Source organism: Mauremys reevesii, linkage group 2 (assembly GCF_016161935.1).
Source record: "Mauremys reevesii isolate NIE-2019 linkage group 2, ASM1616193v1, whole genome shotgun sequence".
Lineage (NCBI taxonomy): Eukaryota > Metazoa > Chordata > Testudines > Geoemydidae > Mauremys > Mauremys reevesii.
Genome location: NC_052624.1, coordinates 173477749 through 173498221, shown reverse-complemented (window position 1 = coordinate 173498221; position 20473 = coordinate 173477749). Strand labels below are relative to the sequence as shown.

Below are 20473 nucleotides of genomic sequence, written 5' to 3'. Positions count from 1 at the left end.
CATTTAAGATAGGATTTCCTGGTACACATTCAGTTGACAAGTATAGGCCACAAGTACTTTGTCTTGACTAGGAAAAGTGATTTAGCTAATACAAGCTAGGTAAGTCTAGCATAAACAACCTTTTTCCTAATGTAGATGCAGGGCAAGAAATAGCAGCTGATCATGCTGTAGTTTAGAGAAGAGTTAAGGCTACAACTCAATCAGCAAAATTGAGTTGCAATGTGTTACCCTATAGCTACACAAGGAAAAGGCTTGAGTTTAGGTCTGGCTCATCTAGCATATTAGATGAGCTTGGTGTAAACGTAACCACTTTTCCTAGTCAAGACAAAGCCACAATGATTGCTGAGCTCAGTTGATTAAAAATACACAGTTCTGCTTAAACAAGATCCATATTAATGTATCTTTTAAAAATTTAAACATCAGATGCAAAGAAGTTTTAGCAATGTAGTTTCTAGTAATGTTTTTTCAGCTCTGAGCTAGTTCCTAGAAAAGTGTCTTTGTTCCCCAGGGAAAGTTTGGGACTGACTTAATGTTTGTGAGTGTTGCAGCTTAGTTATAAGATGGCTACGTTCTAGTTTGCTCCTTTTCTACTATTGCTGGTTGTGTGGGATTGGGAAAGAGTGCTCAAAGTAGAGTCTTGAATAACTTGTAAATTATAGATAGCTGAAAGACCTCATAAATTTATGTGATGGCACGTGGTTTCTGTGACAGGAGTGGGCCCGATATGTGATCATTAGGTCACATAGATTTGTCACTTTTTTTTTAAATAAAAAATCACAGAGCAGTCATGGTAATCTTAGTAAAAGTCACTGGTTTAGTGACTGCTGAGATTTTTTTTTATTTAAAAAAAAAGAAAAAGCCCCGACAAGTGAGGGGGCACAGACTACCCACATCTGCAACGTCTGCCCCGTAACACAACCCTAATCCCAGCCTGACAGAGACAGGGTCTAAGGAGTGACTATATAGCATACTTTTAGGCTCCAGTCTGAAGTCACCCTCCTTTCTTGCCAGACTGGGAGCTACAGAGCAAAAGTACAGTAAATAGTTAAAAAAAGACTTTTCAGGAAAAGAGGCTGTTGAGAGTCAATTGTCAGTGAGCTCTGACAGAGAGACAAGCTGGAAGGCAGTCTCTGTGCAGGAATCTGAAGGAGATGGACCTACTCGTATCCAGGTAATGATAAGCCTTAGGGGAAAACAGGCATATGCATAGGCTGGCTTATCAGAGAAAACATCTTAAAAACAACATGCTTTTGGTTCTGTATAAATAATACTTTGCTTTAAAGAAGCTGACTGCCACTCTTTTTGTGCCCTGAGGGAACAGAACTGCAGGATCTGAGCCCAAGTCAGACCTGCTGTGGTAATCACATTTGATACACTGGGAACTGCAGCCAGGGCCTAATTTGAGAGTGGGAGAATCCTGTGGCTGTCCCCCAGGTCAGATGATAGTTGGAAGTTTGAAAGGAAGGGAAGGTACATTTGAAGAGACCAGGATGGTGGATCACCAGGAGGAAAGACCAGATGTAGTTAGCCCAGTAACTGAGAGAGTTGCTTTCTGTATAATAGACTCACATGTCAATTTCAAATAACTGCTTATTAGTGTCCACTTGACACAGACCTTGATACAGAATAAAGCTGGAGTAGGAAATATTTTTGGGAATTTGAAAATTGACAAATGGGGATTGTCTCCATTTACACTGCAACATGGAATCATTACTCATGGAGCACTATGTAAGACAGACAAATTGCCATACAATTCATGCTGTGTACATAGTTGCATAAGACAGAAATAGTAATTATTTTGTTTCTTTTTAATAGGAGCAAGAATCTGATCTGCAACCACCAAAACTTCCGGAACCTAAACAGGGAATGCATGATCTCTCAGCAGCCAATTTCAAGATGCATGTAGCAGAAGGTAATTTAATTATTTTCTTGTAGCTATGATTGATACAGATATTTAGATCTAATTAATGAGAAGCCTGCAATATTTGCTTGATCTTGTGAGGTATATGAGAGAAATGGTGGATTAGTCTTTAAAAGTATCTTTCTTCCATCTTCTTACCCAAAAATCTGTAACAAGTGGAAAGATAACTTACAAAGAAAAATTCAGTTTTATTGCATATTACATACAATAAATATATTAAAGACATTAGGGTTATGAAATCAAGAACTCAGAAGTTAGGCAATCGCAGTATTAAGGTTGCACAAGCTATCTTAAATTCATCCTCTAGTGCATATGCATTATGATCGCCATCATGTAATTGAAGACTTACCATTTTTCCCCCCACAGGATCCCAGCTTCATTTAGTACACAGTGCTCAATTAATGAGCCACCTTGCACTATTTTGTTTTATGCTCACGGTTCAGTGTGTGAGTCTCTAGGTTTTATTTACTGCGTATTATTCAAATCTTTCTATGGAAATACAGTTATTTATTTCCTCATTGGCTCTTGTATGGCGCTCATCACTAAAGTATCTGAGTGCTTCACAAGCATTAATTTATCTGTACATATTCTACACAGTCTACATATATTCCAACTTCTGCTATGAATGAAGCAGAGGTCCTACAGACAACAGCCTCTTTTATTCCACAACCCTAATTCATCCCTAGAGCAAGTACATCCTGTGCACTGAATGAGACAAGCATCCTGTGGAAAAATAGTATGTGATCATGTAATTAAAACTGTATCATAATGCCTACACACATGGTGGCTGAATTAAGGTTGCACAGGCAACCTTAATTCTGGGATTTTCTGATTATTTTTATTTATTTATTTATTTTTAGTGGTTGACTTTGCACCTTAACGTTCTTTTAATAGTTTTTGTCTGTATAATTTCCTAGGATTTAAAAAAAGCAAACTGAAAAAACAGAAATTCCATCATGTGGGATTATATTGACACTCACTTGATTCATTGGTAGAGTTGTAATCTTTAGATCCACCACACAGACTCCTGCCACTTGAGCTAACAAGTAACTGATAGCAGTAGGAGGTGGTCATCTTATATGTGTCCCAGCACTAGAGGGGATAAGACACACACTTTGCCGTGGGTTTCACAGATATTGGTTGACTGCAAAGGAATAGTGAGACTCAGGAGTCTTGGGTTCCATTCCTGGCTCTGAAAGCGAGAGTTCTCTAGTGGACACAGACTCTTTTGCTCATTTCTGGCAAGCTTGACCTTTTCTGCCCCATCTCCTCTAATCCGGCCCTGCCCCACTCCTGTCTCTCCCCAGATCAGGCTTCTTATGCTAATCCCATTCTTCCCTACATAGCCTCTGCTTCTCATTCCAGTGTCATTCTCCTTGCCTAATCAGTCCTAGCTTCCCCCCTCTCTGTTTGCTGTCTGGTTCCCAGTGCCTCCCCCCGCCCCTTTGCATACCCAAGTCCAGTCGTCTTGCTTAAGCAGTCCCACCTCACCGCTTTTTGTCCAGTCTGTCTTTCCTTGGCCCCCTCCCCTTCAGTTAGCTCTGAGTTCCACTCTCCCTTCCTGGGCTCCTCCTCCAGTCTCTCTCTCTGTCTCATCCCTGGCTTTTTGTCCCAGTATCTTGGTTCAGCAAACCTCAGCTCTCCCCATACACCACAGCCCTCATCCCATCTCAGTGTTCCTTTGCCTAGCCAAGTAGTTCCCAGTCTCCCCCTGTCTCCAGTTTCCCTCACCAGCTCCCAGGGTCTCCACCCCATGTTTCCTTTACTGGCTCCCCGTCTCCTTGCACAGGTAGTTCCAGTCTCCAGCATCCAGTCATAATTTCCCCCCCCCCCCCCCCCCTTCCAAGTCCTACTCTTTCCAGACTCTTTGTGCAAGTCTACTCCTTTCCCTCCTCCCTGGTCCAGTTTTTGTCCAATCTGCATTCAAATCAGAAGGCCTCCTTTCCTACACTGGTTAGGTGCTAGCAGGATTGAGTCATTGGGACCACAAGAGAGGCAGGTTCCCAGCTCTCAGTTCTAGTGCCTGCCATTCCCTGGGCCAGAGCAGTCATTATAGGGAAAGTTGTTCTGTGCCCCATTGCCCTGTGCCAGAGCATGCTCAGTGGCTGGTGCATGCAGAGTCCAGTCACATGTCAGAGCTGCAATATGCTCAGTGAGGATAGACTCTTCAGAGATTTTATATTTATTCTATATTTAGGTTGCATAATACACTTTCAATTATAAAAGATTCTTGTAACTTTACGAAACTCTCTAGCACCTCCCTTGTTTTGAACAGGCCTTTGAAATTCAACACGGACAACACCCTGGGGCTAGAGAGATGACTTCTCTTGTCCCATGGAATTCCATTCAGGTAGCACTAGAGTGGGTGGTCATGGAAGGAGAGCTAGGTCAGGTGCCCTCTCCTCCCTCCACCCCCAACACAGCCTCTTGCTCCAGTAGTCCATCCCTGTCCTCTAGGGCTATCACGTGAGTCAGGCACTCCCCCAACTCCAGTTTGGGGAAGGGAGAGCCAGACTGGGCTCCCCTCACTCATCCCTTGGACCTAGCACACCCTGAGCCCCATGCTTCATTTTGGGATAATAGCCTTCCTCTGTTGCCAAGTAATGTAGTTATTTCCATAGTTCAAGTGATAGCAGTCTGTAATGCAGTGCTGAAAGTTCTGGATTCCAATTGATTTCAAAAACCTAAGAAATTGTAACCTAAATAACGTTTTTTACCTTTTTTTAAATACAAAGTCCAGTACTTGAAAGTGAGGAAATACCAGATTTAAGACTGCATTATAAGACAGTTTTTAATTACATGATCACATGGTATTTTTTTCATTGGATGCCTGTCTCCTTCAGTGCAGAGGGTAGACACACAAGGGGGCAGAATTAAGGTTACATGGGCAACTCTTAAATTTGGCATTTCCTAACTTGTGAGTGCTTTGTTTTGCAAACTAAATAATCTTTTATTGTAGTTTTGTATATCTAACATTGTGCATACACCATATGTTTTTGTTGTTGTTGGGTGCAGTTTTGGAATTTAAAAAAGTAATAATTCTGATTGTACAATCTATATCACTGCATTAGCTACCTATTCTAAATGAGAAATGTCTACTTAGTAAACTTTAAAAAAAAAAACTGTTTCAGCTTGGAAACCGCATACTAATTAAACTCTTGTATTGTCGGGACAAAAAATACAAATTGATAGTTTTCCAGTAAGGATTGAAATATGCATTGGTAATGGCATTGGTTTTTGTGTGCGATTTCTCACCCGTTTTTAAAACGCTAAAGCACATTGAAGCTTTCACTTGTTCATCATTTTATGGGGACAACACAGAATGATGTGAAATGTCAAGTTATTCATGGCTGATGGACCACAAAAGAGAACAGGGGGCAGCAGTAATAAGTGGTGTGCACATTTGCTGCACTTGCCAACTCAGAGGTTCATTGCAGATAAAAAGCCACTGGACTGAGTCATTAGATTCCTTACTTTTTAGATCTTTGTTTATATGGTTCCTGGTTAAGAAACTAGACTATAAAGTAATAGTGAGACTACTGATTGAGTAAAAATATAAAAAAGGCAACAATCCCAGACAGAAAGTTGTACCAATAAATCTTATTTTCATCAGTCTTTCTCTCTGCCTCTCAAGTTTTCTTTCAAACATTTAAACTAGAATGGAATTACAGTAGAGCTTGCCTACAGTGAATCTCCATTTATAGTGAAGTTGTTCTGTTAGTAGGAGCCTTTGCGTGGGGTGAGGGAAGGATCGGGGAAGCAGTGAAAAAGACTTCATTTATTATAAGAGGTTTCCATCCTTTCGTTTGACATTCTTTTCTCTGTATTTAGTTCCTTTCTATTCTATGTTAATATGGAGTTGCCTTGATGTTGTTAGTGCTTCATGCTACTGACTCGACTGCTACGGCTACACTAGAGTTTACAGCAGAGGAGCTGCAGTGATGCCACTGTAAGCTCTCTAAGCCATTGGGAAGAGAGCTCTCCTATCGGCTTTACTGCTCCAGCCCCGTGAGTGGCGTAGCTATGTCACTGGGAGATGCTCACCCACCAACATAGTGCTGTCTATACCGATGCTTAGGTCAGTGTAACTTACATTGCTCGGGGGGTGGCTTTTTCACATCCCTGAGCTACATAAGTTATACCGCCGTAAGTGCTAGTGTAGACATAGCCTAAAGCACTTAGGCCCAGTTTTTTTAAGTTATTTAGGCATTGCTTTGCTGTCACAATGCCTAACTGATTTAGGAGCTTATATATAATTTTCAGAAGGGATCTAGGCACTTAGAAGTCTAAATCCCGTCAACAGCCAGTGGGATTTAGACTCCTATGTGTCTAAATTATTTGTTGTTGACAAATCCATGTTTGCTATTACTTATAACTCTAGCTATTCCTCGTATCTTTTACTAATTGATAGATTGTTCATTTTTTTCAAGGTGTCAAAGTTAGACTGCCTGGTCTATAATTCCCCAGGTCCCCCTTTTTTCCCCTTTTTAACAATAGGAAATATGTTCACCCTTCTCAAGTGCTCTTTATCTAAGTATTCTTTAACCTGTTTTTTCCACATTTTGTCTTGTGTTCCTTCCCCCATTTTGTTAATATTAATTGCATTGAGTATATGGTCACTATTAATCTTTTTCGTGAAATAGGCATTAAATACCTCAGCCTTCTTGATGTCGTTAATTATTAGCTCTCCTTTCCTTCTATGTGGGGGACCTACACTTCATCTTTCTCTTGCTCCTAATATACTTACAATACCATTTGTTACTACCTTTTATATCCCTTGTTAGGTGCAACTGATTTTGTGCCTTAGCCTTTCTGATTTTGTCCCTACATGCTTGTGCTATTCTTCTGTATTCCTTAGTAATTTGTCCATTTTTCACCTTTTGTGGGATTTCTTTTTTATTTTCAGGTCATTAAAGAGCTCCTGATGGAGCCATGTTGGCCTCTTATTATTCATCCTATATTTCCTTACATTGGGATAGTTGGCAGTTGTGCGTTTAATATTGTCTCCTTGAGAAATTGCCAGCTCTCCTGAACTCCTTTATCTCTTAGGTTTTGTTCCCATCGGACCCTATGTACCGGGATTACATGACAGAGATTTTAAAAGTCCTTGTCCCAGAGAGCTTGCAATTTTAACTTAGATAAACACAAACATGAAGATTACAGAGGATCAATGCAGGGAAAGAAGGAGAGTTAATTCAAATAGAGTTTTATAGCAACTGAATTGCAGTCACTTCTGTATTTAGAAATGTATTCAGTGTTTGAGCTTTCTCTTTAAATTATGCTGTTTACTTTTTGACCTTCTGCTGTTTTCCCCTCTTCAGCAGTGTAGCTGACCCACGTGAATTCTCGTTAGAATAAGAAATTTTAGTAAATGGTTAGATGAAAATTATTGTGCTTTTAATAAACATCTAACTTTGGCAGTGTTTTTTGTGAAGATGTATGGATGGAGGAAAGACATGAACTATGCACTGATGTGCTTGGATATGACATTGAAACACTAGCTCCTGAAATATTTGTGGCCAAGTTTAGTTTACGACATTTCAAACTAACTAAATATAAGTGAAGTACTGTACAATGGATACCATTTAAAAATTAATGTTACTGCACCACAGTATTTTATCTTTACTATTATATTTTCAGAATTACCTGTACTTAAGCTAGGAAATACCATGATAAATTTATAATTGGTGGTAAATAGCTAGTCTTTAATTACAGTCACTGTTTCAGGTACATATGAATTGAGCCTTTTTTCCCCCCCCCCTTTTAAAGGTAATCACTTTATCAAATTCTTTGCCCCTTGGTGTGGCCACTGCAAGGCTTTGGCTCCAGCCTGGGAACAGCTGGCCTCGGTTCTTGAACATTCTGAAACTGTCAAGATTGGCAAGGTAGGTTGAAAGCTCTTATTAAACTGGAAATATACCTCCTTTGGATGAATACATTAGTCAAGTAGCACGCTACTCATCCTATATAGTCTGTAAGCAAAACTTTATTAACTCTGTTTTGTCACTTGATAAATCACCTTCACCTTCACAGACCCCATTTTAATTTTGAGCTGGCTATTTCTCTTATATGCTACACGGACCCAGATATTTTATTTATCCCGATGAGATGGACAACTCTGAATTGACAAGACCTATTCATTTTAAATAAAGGCATGCCAGAAACTTGTCTGTACCCAGATTACTGTGTTTCAGAGGTATGAACGAACAGAAAGGGAGAATACAGTAGATGATGAGAGGAATACTTTCAGTTTTGATTTTTGTATTGCACTGCCCTTGTCTATTGTCAGGGCTTCATAAATTTCAAGATTTATTTTCAGTAGTAAAAATTACTCTTCCTCTTCCAGTATGCTGTATACAACTGGATAGCTTTGTAATTTTTAGACCCAGTAAAGGCATTAATGATGCGTTGTTTCTCATCTATTCATATCCTCCCTCCACCCCCCAACAAAAAAAAATTAGTATAGAGTTCTGGGGGACTTCTGTCTTAAAAACTGATATCTTGTCCTGCTTTACTATTTCCCTTAGGGATGATAACCAGATTCTGTGGTGTATTTACCATGGGAGCTTATTATTTGTTCCTGAAGTGACTTCTATGCAGAGGTATGCAGGTGGTCTGGCAACTGCAGTTACTCACTTTATTTGCTGACCCATGCCGAAGTCATGCTGGTGTCTAACAATCTGAATCCCTCAATGTTATCTGATGCTGCTAAATGTATAGAGACTAACTTTTTTAAACTCTTAAACCTTCAAAGGTATTCACTTGGTATTTAAAGACTGCTGTCATTAATTTCCAAGTAAAACTGTTAATGACAAAGAAACTGCCAGTCTCTCCTTTCTCTCTGTAAGAATAGACTTTTCTTATGGTGTAGATCAGAGTGAGTCTTTTGAGAAATTTAAATGTTTTGAAATCTGGCAACACAACTGAGATTGCTCAGAATAAAGTACTAGAGGATTTTGGTCCTTTGATATTATCTGTATGTATTAAATGCTGCATGTAGTGATTACTTTTTGAGCATCTGGAATGTTTGCGTGAGCTATCTGGTGCAGTTATTGCTTGGTTTAAGTATGTTCTTACTACAGTATTACCCAATCTCTCTTAATGTAGAGAGTTATAAATCCATTGTTTTCAAAAGTCCTGTTTTATCCAGTGTTCTGTCTTGCATGTTTTAGCATTTTTTCCCCTAATAAAGGCAGTTAGTCTTGTCTCAGTGCCTACCCAGTTTTGTGTAACAGGATGCCATGAAACTATTGGAAACTTGTTTTGGCTCAGGCTGTGATTCTCTAAGTAAGCAGGAAACATGACCTTCATGTAATCCAGGTGAATGTCAGTAGCACCTGTTACATTGTGCCTGTAGTCTGCTTAGTTGTCCTCACTTCAGTGATCTGTGGCAAAGAATTCCTAATGTTAACTTTAAAAATCTAAGTGCTATCTCAAGCAGATGCTGGAACCATGCACGTGACATGTAGATATTTATTTGCTTATTAACTGGATTTGTAAATCAGGGTATGCCTACACAGGGATTAAAAAAATTGCTGTCCCAGGTCAGCTGGCTCAGCTTTCTGCTTTGGCCCTGGGCTAAAAAAATTGCTGTGTAGACATTTGGGCTTGGGCTGGAGCCTGAGCTCTGGGACCTTGTGAGGGGAGGAGGGTCCCAGAGCTTGGCCTCCAGCCCAAGTCCAAATGCCTACACAGCAATATTTAGCCTCACAAGCCCAAGTCAGTTGACCTGGGCCATCCACAGCTGTACCGCAGGTCGTTTATCCCTGTGTACTCTCTGTCCTTACAAATTGGCTTGTGGCAAAATTAGAATCTAATTTGAATTCCAGTTGCTCAGCATTTGGAATTTCCCTTGCATTGAAGTCAAGTCACTGGCTGTTTTGCTTTCTGATTTCAGAGTACTCCAGTATGATTTTAAAAAAACCCGAGCCGCTCTAAATCCTTCTACTGAAAATTTAGGTTTCAAACTCTTAACGTATGAGTATTGGGTGTCCTGGTGCCCAGGTTGTAATTTTTTTCACTCTGCAAATACTGAATGCTTGTTCTAACTAGCATATCAATCGTAGTGCCTTTGTTCTTTTCTGCTTCTGCCTCTACCCTCCCTGAGCGGCTTGAGAGAGATTTAGAACACTGACTTAAATGGCTTTCAAGACAAAACTTGTAAATTATTCCAATTAGCTTCTGACAAACCTTGCCTTTCTCTGTAGATACATAGTGAGAGATATTAAATATAGAGAGTATGATGCCATGTTTGGAACAGCATGGATTTTATTCCATATGAGTGAATGATTATAACTATTTTAAACTCTAGGTTGACTGTACACAACATTCTGAAGTCTGTTCTGAAAACCAAGTTCGTGGATATCCCACCCTCCTCTGGTTTAGGAATGGTGAAAAGGTGAGGCTGCAAATACAGGACAAGGTCAAACTTTCTTCCTCTGTGAAGACAAGCAGGCTTGTAGAATGTTCTTGCATGTTGGGAGAAGTTGGCTTATTTGAAAGCCTCTTTGTAAGAGATGTAAAGATAGACGATATGAATGGAGCAGTGTTTGGGATGGAATGATGACTTTTGTTTGTGCCATAATAAAATTCTAATATAGTTGTGCATCCTGGTCTGCAAATAACCAAAACCAGGGATAGATATCTCAAAACATACCAACTTGTGAGAGAACTCGGGGTATATTTTCATCTTCCAACTTTATCCTTACATGTAAAAGTGTCTGGAAATACAGATGAAATAGACAAAATACAAAGTTAAAAGAGGGAATTCCTCCCACTCCATCCCCCAATTTTGCCTCTCCATATTCACATTCATGGGTATTGCATGGCCCTGGAGTCATCAGCTCAGAGCAGTGCCTGTTGAGTTCACAAGTCTGAACATTTGAAATGATGTTATCAGAATCCTGTGGCTCCAGTTGCCCAAATTCAAAGAATTGCAAGAAGGACCTGGAAGAGGTTAGGAAAATGAGGAGTGCAGATCTGCAGAGCCAACGCATTTGAACAGCACCAAATAAGCTTTACTGTAAGTAATATTTTCCTCCTAAGAGAATTGCCTCTGCAGATCTTCACATTTGGGAGATTTACCAGAAGTAACTCTAAAGGAGGACTAATTAAACAAGAATCGTGGAACTGCTTTCAAGCATTGGAGTAAGATTCAAATTAGTGAGAATAGTGCTGCATATGAATAGAGCTGAAAGTGTTAGCTTTACAAATTAAGTCATGCTTACATAGTCTATTAAATTAATCTGCCTTAGAGCTAGTGGAATGAGCTCTAAACTTGTTATTCAGGAAGACATCAACTCTATTGCAACAAGTCTAAACTCAAAGAATAACCCATTTCCGAAGTCTTTCATTTCATTTCTAGACTATCAGAAAAGACTGTGAACAGCCTAGGTAACTTTCTAATGGGTTTCATTGCACCTAAATAAGTTATCACTCTGTGTCAAGTTTACGCATCTATTTCCCCCAAGTAACTGGTATTAGGAAGAAAACTAGAGGGTTTGTGTTGCAGTGCAAATTAGCCAACAACCACCTTAAGTAAAAAGTTTGGGGTAAGGATGTGAATCTTTGTGGAGCATAATCACCACGGTGGTCATCAAAGCCTGTAACAGAGCAGAAATGAAGATTCTGAACTTCTGGAGGGAGAACTACAGCTGGGAAGGGTGATTTAAGCTGACTGCTGTCTCCACAGCCCTAACAGCAGAGGATAGAGAATAAGACGGAGAATATCTTATTGCCCTTATATAAATCCATGGTACGCCCACTTGAATACTGCGTACAGATGTGGGCTCCTCATCTCAAAAAAGATATACTGGCATTAGAAAAGGTTCAGAGAAGGGCAACTAAAATGATTAGGGGTTTGGAATGGGTCCCATATGAGGAGAGATGAAAGAAGCTAGGACTTTTCAGCTTGGAAAAGAAGAGACTAAAGGGGGAAATGATAGAGGTATATAAATCATGAGTGATGTGGAGAAAGTAAATAAGGAAAAGTTATTTACTTGTTTCCATAATACAAGAACTAGGGGCCACCAAATGAAATTAATGGGCAGCAGGTTTAAAACAAATAAAAGGAAGTTCTTCTTCAAACAGTGCACAGTCAACCTGTGGAACTCCTTGCCTGAGCAGGTTGTGAAGGCTGGGACTATAACAGCGTTTAAAAGAGAACTAGATAAATTCATGGAGGTTGTCCATTAATGACTATTAGCCAGGATAGGTAAGGAATGGTATCCCTAGCCTCTGTCTGTCAGAGGGTGGAGATGGATGGCAGGAGAGAGATCACTTGATCATTACCTGTTAGGTTCACTCTCTCTGGGGCACCTGGCATTGGCCACTGTTGGTAGACAGCATACTGGGCTGGATGGACATTTGGTCTGACCCAGTACAGGCCGTTTTTATGTTCAGAGACCAACACAGCAAAGGCTCTTAAGCACAAGGGAACTTTCTGACCCTCCAAAACAATTTTCCAAGATGCTTTATGTTGTTGTCCCAAGAGAGACTCTTAGTGTCCTCAAATAATAGTGTATTTCATCAGGACCACCAAACATTAATGACATTACAAAGAGCTATGGTCACTTCAGAGTAGGCTTTTGTGACAAGATGGGTCTATTTTTTGACCTACTTATCCATTAGTGAAGATAAAGTTACTCCTATTCCCTTGGACCTTTCAGCTGCTTCCAAAACCAGAGGCTAAGAAGAAAAAAAAAATTTGCTTCTATGCTTGATAAAGATGAGTCTCCTTTTTAGCCACTGCCCTGGTGAACTGCAGATCTCTGGCAAGGTCAAGTTGGCCTTTATCAACATCATGCTATTCCCTCATGCTGGACTCCCCTCAGAATCAGAAAGATGTTTTTTTGGACAAGTATGACATCCAGAAATAAAACTTCCAACCATTTTACCCAGCAACTCCTGGAAAATTTTATAGTTGTCCAATGGGAAGATCATAATACTGTTCAATAAGGGAGGAACTGCTTCAGCCAGTTGAGCATTGTCTCCATCGTTGTTGTCATCTTCCTCCTCATAATAGAAATTTGGCATCATGTCATCAGTACTGGAAAGAGGTAGATAAGGTCTCCAAGGGTGGTGGAGGAGAAAAAATGGGCAGAGCTCTGCCCTGCTGAAATGGATAAGAATGAGCAGGTACAGACTTCTCATGTGATCTTTGATCTCCCTGGTTTGGACTGACGGTATGGGAGGAGGGACAGAAGAAGCCACAGCTATTTGGGCATAGACCATATAAATGGCAAAGATACGAGGTCTGCAGTGTTCATCAAAGGCATAGGAGATGACTAAAGAGACATGTCTGTTTCACTCTCAGAAGGTGTAGGAAAGTTTGTAAACAGTACCTTGAAAAGATATTCCAAATCTGAGGTACATCTCATAGCTCACACCTGAGAGGGCTGAAATTGACCCCAAAGAATTCTGGGACTTATTGAGATTCCAAAACTGAAGCCTTGTCAAAGGAAGTACTAGAGTTAACCAACAGAACACAGTGACAACAGTTCAAACTAAAACATAGAGACTAAATCTGATAGTTTGCTGTATTTTTTCTTACACTGTGTTTACACACTGAAGATAATCTTTGTGACCCTGAGAGCTAGAAACATAAGCTAACTTCTTTTAGAAATGAGGGACCAAGATTTTGAGTGCTCCTAATTCCATGTTTTACTTTAGTCAGCTACTTTTTAAAATCTCAAAACTTTCTTTTAAATGAAAGTTTAGGTTCTAAAGTACAAGGGAAGGATTCCATGGCAATTTCTGAATCCTTGGAGTAAACTTAGTCCTGTACATATGTTTACAGATCACAGAGCATTTTATTTTGAATATGCATATTACATGCTCTATTACAGATATTTACCATATTTCTTTTAGATAAAATCCAAAACTTCAGAAAGCTCTATTTGCTAAACAATATGTATTTTAACAAATGGTTTGATTAATTGTAGGCTGACCAGTATAAAGGAAAGAGGGATTTGGATTCATTAAAGGAATATGTTGATTCTCAGCTACAAAATGCTGAGAGAGCCCCAGATGCTGATAAGCCATCTGAAGTTCCACAGCAGCCTGCAGAACCCCCTCATGATGAGGTAAGTGGTATTGTGCTGTAAAATTATATCAAAAATCTTTATACCAACAGCTCTGCTGCCACTCCCTGTCATTTACCACAATGTTTTTGATGGCTAAAATGATAGCTTAGTAACCTGTAAACAATAACTATGTGAACCTTGCCAAAAATGTTTGCATGCAAAACTTTTAATAAAGTTAGTATTAGACATGGTAGTTTAGCAGTTGTTGTTGAGGAACGTATAACCTTAAGCCTTTCTGATGCTTTTACTAACCTGATGCATTGGAAAACTCTGAAGAAAAAAATCTGTCCATATGTGATTATAGTCACAGTAAATTGTGTAGCTAGTTGCATGTATATCCATCTATTGATAGATTTTTAAAAATGAACTTCATTTTTTTTGTCTACTAAATTGCACCTTGTGTGTCTTTCACATGGTCAGAATCCTTGTGACATCACATTTGGTTGTTGTGGAGATGATTGTCACAAACAGGATTCTGACCTGAGATAGGAAAGAGACAGCAGGAACAGGTGGGCATCTGAAAAACAAAGATACTGTATTTATAGGGAAAGGAAGGCTGGAGGGGGGAAAATCCCACAGAAGGTGGTGGAAGAGCAAGATTTGCGTCGGGAAACATGAATGTGATAGTGTGGCAGATCATGGCAGTAAAAGTTTTGAGTTTGGAATGACTGCATTAATTTTGTGTTGGAGCTACAGGGAGTCATGCCGATTGCCAAGCAAAATAAAAATCCATTAGTACTCTGTGGTCTCACTTCATCACTTTGTTTTTATCTTAAAAAAAATAAAAAACCCACATACTTCTGCTTTTCACCTTTGGGTTTCATTGCAACTAATGTGCAAATATCATCGAGAAATTGTAACATCCACAAGTACAGCCTAAATTCGGTTTATATAATATTTATGGTTTGCGAAATAAGTGTTTGTTATGTCCACAAAATGTGGGATGGTAGTGGACATATAAAATTATAATACATGTGGGAGATTATTTGTTCCTCTGGTAATTTATAGGTTGAAGTTTTTAATACCTAATTTTCAGATAAAATCAAGCTTAATAAAATAATTACATGTAGTTTCATGACCTAACAGTATTTTTTGTAAATGTTGTTACCCAATATCTTTACTATTATAATGTTGAATTTGTGTTCTATTTAAGATAGGGCTTTAGTGAATTGACTTTTTCATTTTAGATTTGACTGTTTTAATATAAAAATGAGAAATACAGAGAAGTTTTTTAATTAAACTTATTGATGTCTTTTCCTCTTTAATTTTTGTTCTCTTAAAGTAAAAGATCCTTTTTTACTGGGGTAAGTAGTAGTATTGTCAGTTCCCTCTTTCATTTATTCCCAGTTGTAACCTGAGGCTTTTATAGAAAGTAGATATGGTTAGTCATCACAGACTTACCATTTGAATTTTCATTTGAAGCCCGCCCTCTCCCACACACAATTTTTAGAGCAGAAGTTTAATTCTTATTTGGTAGACTGAACTCAATTTTATGTCAGTTCAAATGACTAGACTACACATAAGCAAAATACTGTCCGGTTTTTTTTTTGTTTTTTTTTTTAACCACTCTCCTCCCACCATTCAGCTACCACTTACTAAAAAGCGTGTGTGAAATCCATACTTGGTGAGGGGTTTGCATTTTACACTTGACATGCAAATGTTTTTCTAGTGACAGGTCTATTTACATTACATAAAGTAACAACACACTAGGAGAGCTTTTAAAGATATTTTCAGAATAGCCTAGATAGCTCATTTAATTCACACATTCGTATTTTTTTTAACCCTTCAGACTAATTGTTAGCTCAGTGATTCCATAGGAAGTTGCATGACAGCATGTGAAAATGAAGTTGAAGGTTCAGTAGCTGCTAGACACTTAGCCTTTCAGATACTACAAAGTTATATATTTGGGTACACTGCATTTTTCAAAAAATGGGTGAAAATGACCTTGAAATATTTTAGTTTCTTTGCATATAAGAGAAAGATGTCATTTGGGGGTTAGCAGTGGCATACACTGCTAATCTTATTGAATAGATATTGTGGTAGTGACAGCAACAGGCTTGTGAGTTTCTCTTTAACATATTTCAGGCGTTCAAAGGACGGACTTCTTATACGGTTTTGACTTGTGTTTCTCTTGACAGGCTACTGTCCTGTCTCTCTCTGAAAAAGACTTTGACCAAACCATTGCTAAAGGGGTTACCTTTATTAAATTCTATGCGCCATGGTAAGTAGTTTTCGTATAAATTGTCCTGAATTATTGGTACTTAGCTTTTTATTCATTGTTTGTTGTGGGTTTTGTGCTCCTATATAATTTGTATTTAGATATATAAAATGTATTAAATCTTAACTTGTGTACAAAGCTTGAATAATTAAATATTTATAAACAAGCAGAGTGGCAACAAAATTCTCCTATCGTCCCCCAAAAAAGACTGGCAAAACCCCCCTTGCTGCATACCCAGAATCAAATCCAGACTCTGGCAGACATGAGGGGAAAGGAGGGAAGTGACATTTCCTTTGAAGACTCACCACCTAAGAATGCCTTGACTTGGTTTAAACTGGCTGTTGCTTGAGCACCTCTTAGTTTTCTTGGACTCACACAAGGAGAGAGGTGCTTTCTGCATCAGAGCAGGGCCCAAACTGTTTAGCACGTCTGAGGTTAGAAACTTCACCTGGAATTCAATTGGGAGTCAGTGCAGATCATGGAGCATAGGTATAATGTGCTGCTACTGGAGTCCTATTTAATATGTTGTAACTAGAGTGCAGAACTAGCTGCAATTTCCAGGTGGTCTTAAGGTGAAGTTGCATGTTAGTTACAGTAACCCACCCTTGATGTGACCAGCATGGATGACCGTGGTGAAGGCTGCATTAGGGTTGCCAGGTGTCCAGTTTTCGACTGGAATGCCAGGTCGAAAAGGGACCCTGGCGGCTCCAGTCAGCAGCACCGACTGGGCCATTAGAAGGGCTAAGGCAGGCTAATCCCTACCTGTCGTGGGGCACCGCGCTGCACCATGGAAGTGGCCAGTAGGTCCGGCTCTTGGGGGGGGGGGTGTCCCATGGGGCTCCGTGCCCCAACTTGAGCACTGACTTCACATTCCCATTGGCCAGGAACCACAGCCAATTGGGGCGGGGGGTGGGGGGGAACCTGCAGGCGAGAGCAGTGTGCGGCGCCTCCTGGGTCCCCCCAGCCTAGGACCCCGGCCCGCTGGCCGTTTCCAGGGTGCAGTGCAGAGTCAGGACAGGCAGGGAGCCTGCCTTAGCCCCGCTGACCGTGAGCTGCCTAAAGAAAGCCCGCACCCCAACCCCCTCTGCCCCCCCAAACTTGGAGCCCCCTCCTGCACCCCCAGCCCAGAACCTGCACCCCAACCCACAGCTCCTTCCTGCACTTCGAATTCCTTGGCCCCAGCCTGGAACCCCCTCCTGCACCCCAACCCCTCATCCCTGGCCCCATCCCAGAGCTCTCACCCTCTCCCACATCTCAACCTGCAGCCCCCTCCCCCACTCCAAATCCCTCGGCCCCACCCCTCCATCTTAGAGCCTCCTCCTGCACCCCAAATCCCACATTCCCAGCACACACCCCAATCCCCTGCCTCAACCCTCAGCCCCCTACTGCATTCTGAATCCCTCAGCCCCACCTCCCAAACTGGAGCCCCCTCCTACACCCTGAACCCCTCATTTCTGGCCCCACCTTGGAGCCCCACGTCCCCAGTTAGAGCCCACCCTCTCCTGCACCCCAACCCCCGCCCAGTGAAAGTGAGGGAGAGTGAGGAAGCGCGAGCCACTGAGGGAGGGGGAATGTAGTGATTGGGGGCGGGGCCTCAAGGAAGGGGGTGAGACCTAGTGTGTTCGGTTTTGTACAATTAGAAAGTTGGCAACGCTAGTCTGCATGTAGTGGGAAAATTCCCAAATGATTAATTTATATTTGGTATCTGCTTATTACTGGAATGCCCAGCACAGCTGGTACATGCAACAAGACCCCAATGTTGCAAACCTGTGTAACAAACATATCACTCCTCCCCGCACCCAACAGGAGTGACAATTTCATTACTTTCTTCCACAAACCTACAAACTTCAGCCATATCTAGATTGAGCCTCAGGCAGCTAGCTCTCCTTCCTACCCCAATCTGTTAGTGGGCTCCACCTCACTGGCTATGTTGGAAAAGATGGAAAAAGCTGAATGTCATTGTGTGCAGAAGACAGTGTAGTTCAGATTTCCTCAGACATCCTCCTGTTAACCCCCAAGATTTATTGAACAGGAAGGGGTGAAGGAATAGAAAACGGTTATACTTTTTGTATTGAAGTGCTAGTATTTCAGAGCAGTAAGTTAGCCATATGTAGTGCAGCAGTACTAGGCAAATGCAACCAACAATTTAATATGCTCAGCAATCTCAGATTTTACTGTGGCTTATCTTGAGATGAGGAAATACTTTTTGTAAATGGTAAGAATAGCAACATGGAATTTTTAATTTGTACCTAGCAGAGTGAGTGATCACGCCTCTCAGCATGGCACTATTCCCTATTTTTACACTGCAGTTTCAGTCCTGGCTGTGAGCCCAAGTCATGGTGTGGGATCCATAATCTACTGACCCTGATGTGTGAGAGCTACTACCCCTGAGCCAGGCTGAGAGTGATGGGGTGCTTCTGCTAGAGGGCCACCTTTACCCTATTATGCATGAGAGATACTCTGGGGGGAGAAGAGAAACACAGTAAATTAAATTGTAAAATCAGAGTAGAACTGCTAGAAGACTTGTCATGGCTTTTTCTTATTCAAAAGATCAGCTTCTTATGTCTATTCAGTATTAATATAGATATTTGTATACTAAAAAACAGTGCTTGCCTTCGCTGTGTTGCCTTCTGTGCTCATTCCCAGCATGCTCTGTTGCTGCTTTCTTGTATCTTGTCTGAAACCAGATTGTAAGCTTACAGGGCAGTACAGTAATTTTTATACAGTGGTGATTCTTGGCATACTTTGGGTTCTGTAAAATAACTTGCAGACTTCGGTGTCAAAAATGAACTGCTTTTTTACTCATCACTGTAGACTCAATGCAGCTAGAGGAAATGAGGTGAATTCTATTTGTCATAAGTGGAATTGTCTACTGTTCAACTTATACCTGTGCAGCGCCACTGAAGGCAGATGAGGTTGCACTGGACCAGATTTTGCCTACACAACCTTTTACAGGCTACAATGCACAAGGAGGAAAGAATCTGGCTTGATGATTCAGAACCCAGATGTAATTTGCAGGGTTGGGAATTAGTTTTCTGAACTCAATATAAAGAGAATTGAGACACAAAAGTGGAATCCCAATAAGCCCTTTTTAGTTACTTTTCAGAGTAGAACTGCACTTTAAATACCTTCCCCTCTTCTCACTGGATTCTAAAAAGGGCACTGGTAGATGGGGCAAACTCCAGAAGAATGCCAGATGGCAGTTGAGGAAGGGTGTATTAAACATACTTTACAAAGAATCAACCTATTAGCTGCTGCCAGAGGATAGATTGGTTATCACAGAGTTGCAGTTTAGGAAACTGTTTGCTACATTCATGTAGTTGGTATCCTATTCTTAGCTCAAAAATCATGTCTGTGTATACAATTGTAGTTCATTGTATATAGATAACCTTTTTCCTTTCCAAGTAGATTAATTTATGTTTGGCTAAGCAAATACTATTAGGTTGAGATCTACTTTTGCCCTTCAGTTTATTTTAGGTAAATATTAACATTAAGTTGCACGGTAGGTATGAGACCATCTTGTCTTAATTGTTTTTGTGCGTGGTCAGTAATGCTTTTACACTCAGTGTATATTAACAGCAGAGTTCAACTATATACTTGTTTTCTGAATTGTAGAATGAAAACTCTAGCAGAGACTTGTCACCATCTTTGTCGATGCCTGAATCAAGCCTTAAGATACTCATGGGCTTCTGTAACCACCAACCTAAGGAGCAATTGAGGCAGAACAAAATGAGCAATGCATAGATCTTTACATTCTAAAGTGCTTTTTTTTAGGGATTTGTTTCTTGGAGGCACTATAGAATTAAAGTTCAAAATTTGAACAAAATACTGTAATAGTCTGGTGGTGGCTATTGTGGTTTTTTTTTGTTTTGTTTTTACTTTTAAAATAAAATCTAATGTAAAGACTTTTATATAAAACCTACATCTAGAGGACCACATTCTACTGTTATGATAGTGCAAATTAATAATTGTGGTGTAAATCAGCCATATACCTGTCCACTCTAAGTCTCACTTGAATGGAGTTACTCTAAATATACAACTGTGTAATGCAGATCAGAATCTGGCCAGTATGTTACGTTTGTCTGTAGAAAGCAAAAATCACAGGCAAACAAACTACTTGTTTCCAGATTTAGCCAATATGTACAGTGGTAGTGGTAAAAACGACAACCGAAGTAAATGCTATGCGACTTGCCTGAGGATGGTGGTAGAGAAGAGAATCAATTTTGCAAAGAGGACAAAGCTAATGTGTGA

At 40.3% G+C, this 20473-nt stretch overlaps 1 protein-coding gene across 1 annotated transcript in view; it reads left to right on the top strand.

Moving 5' to 3' along the window:
* The window catches only part of TXNDC5 (thioredoxin domain containing 5), a 40928-nt gene that overhangs the window by 17834 nt on the left and 2621 nt on the right, over positions 1–20473 (top strand). The window contains exons 4-8 of the mRNA XM_039523156.1: positions 1816–1912; positions 7691–7806; positions 10233–10319; positions 13864–14004; positions 16143–16225. Of these exons, the coding sequence (XP_039379090.1) occupies positions 1816–1912; positions 7691–7806; positions 10233–10319; positions 13864–14004; positions 16143–16225 (524 nt within the window). The remainder of the gene's footprint in view (positions 1–1815; positions 1913–7690; positions 7807–10232; positions 10320–13863; positions 14005–16142; positions 16226–20473) is intronic.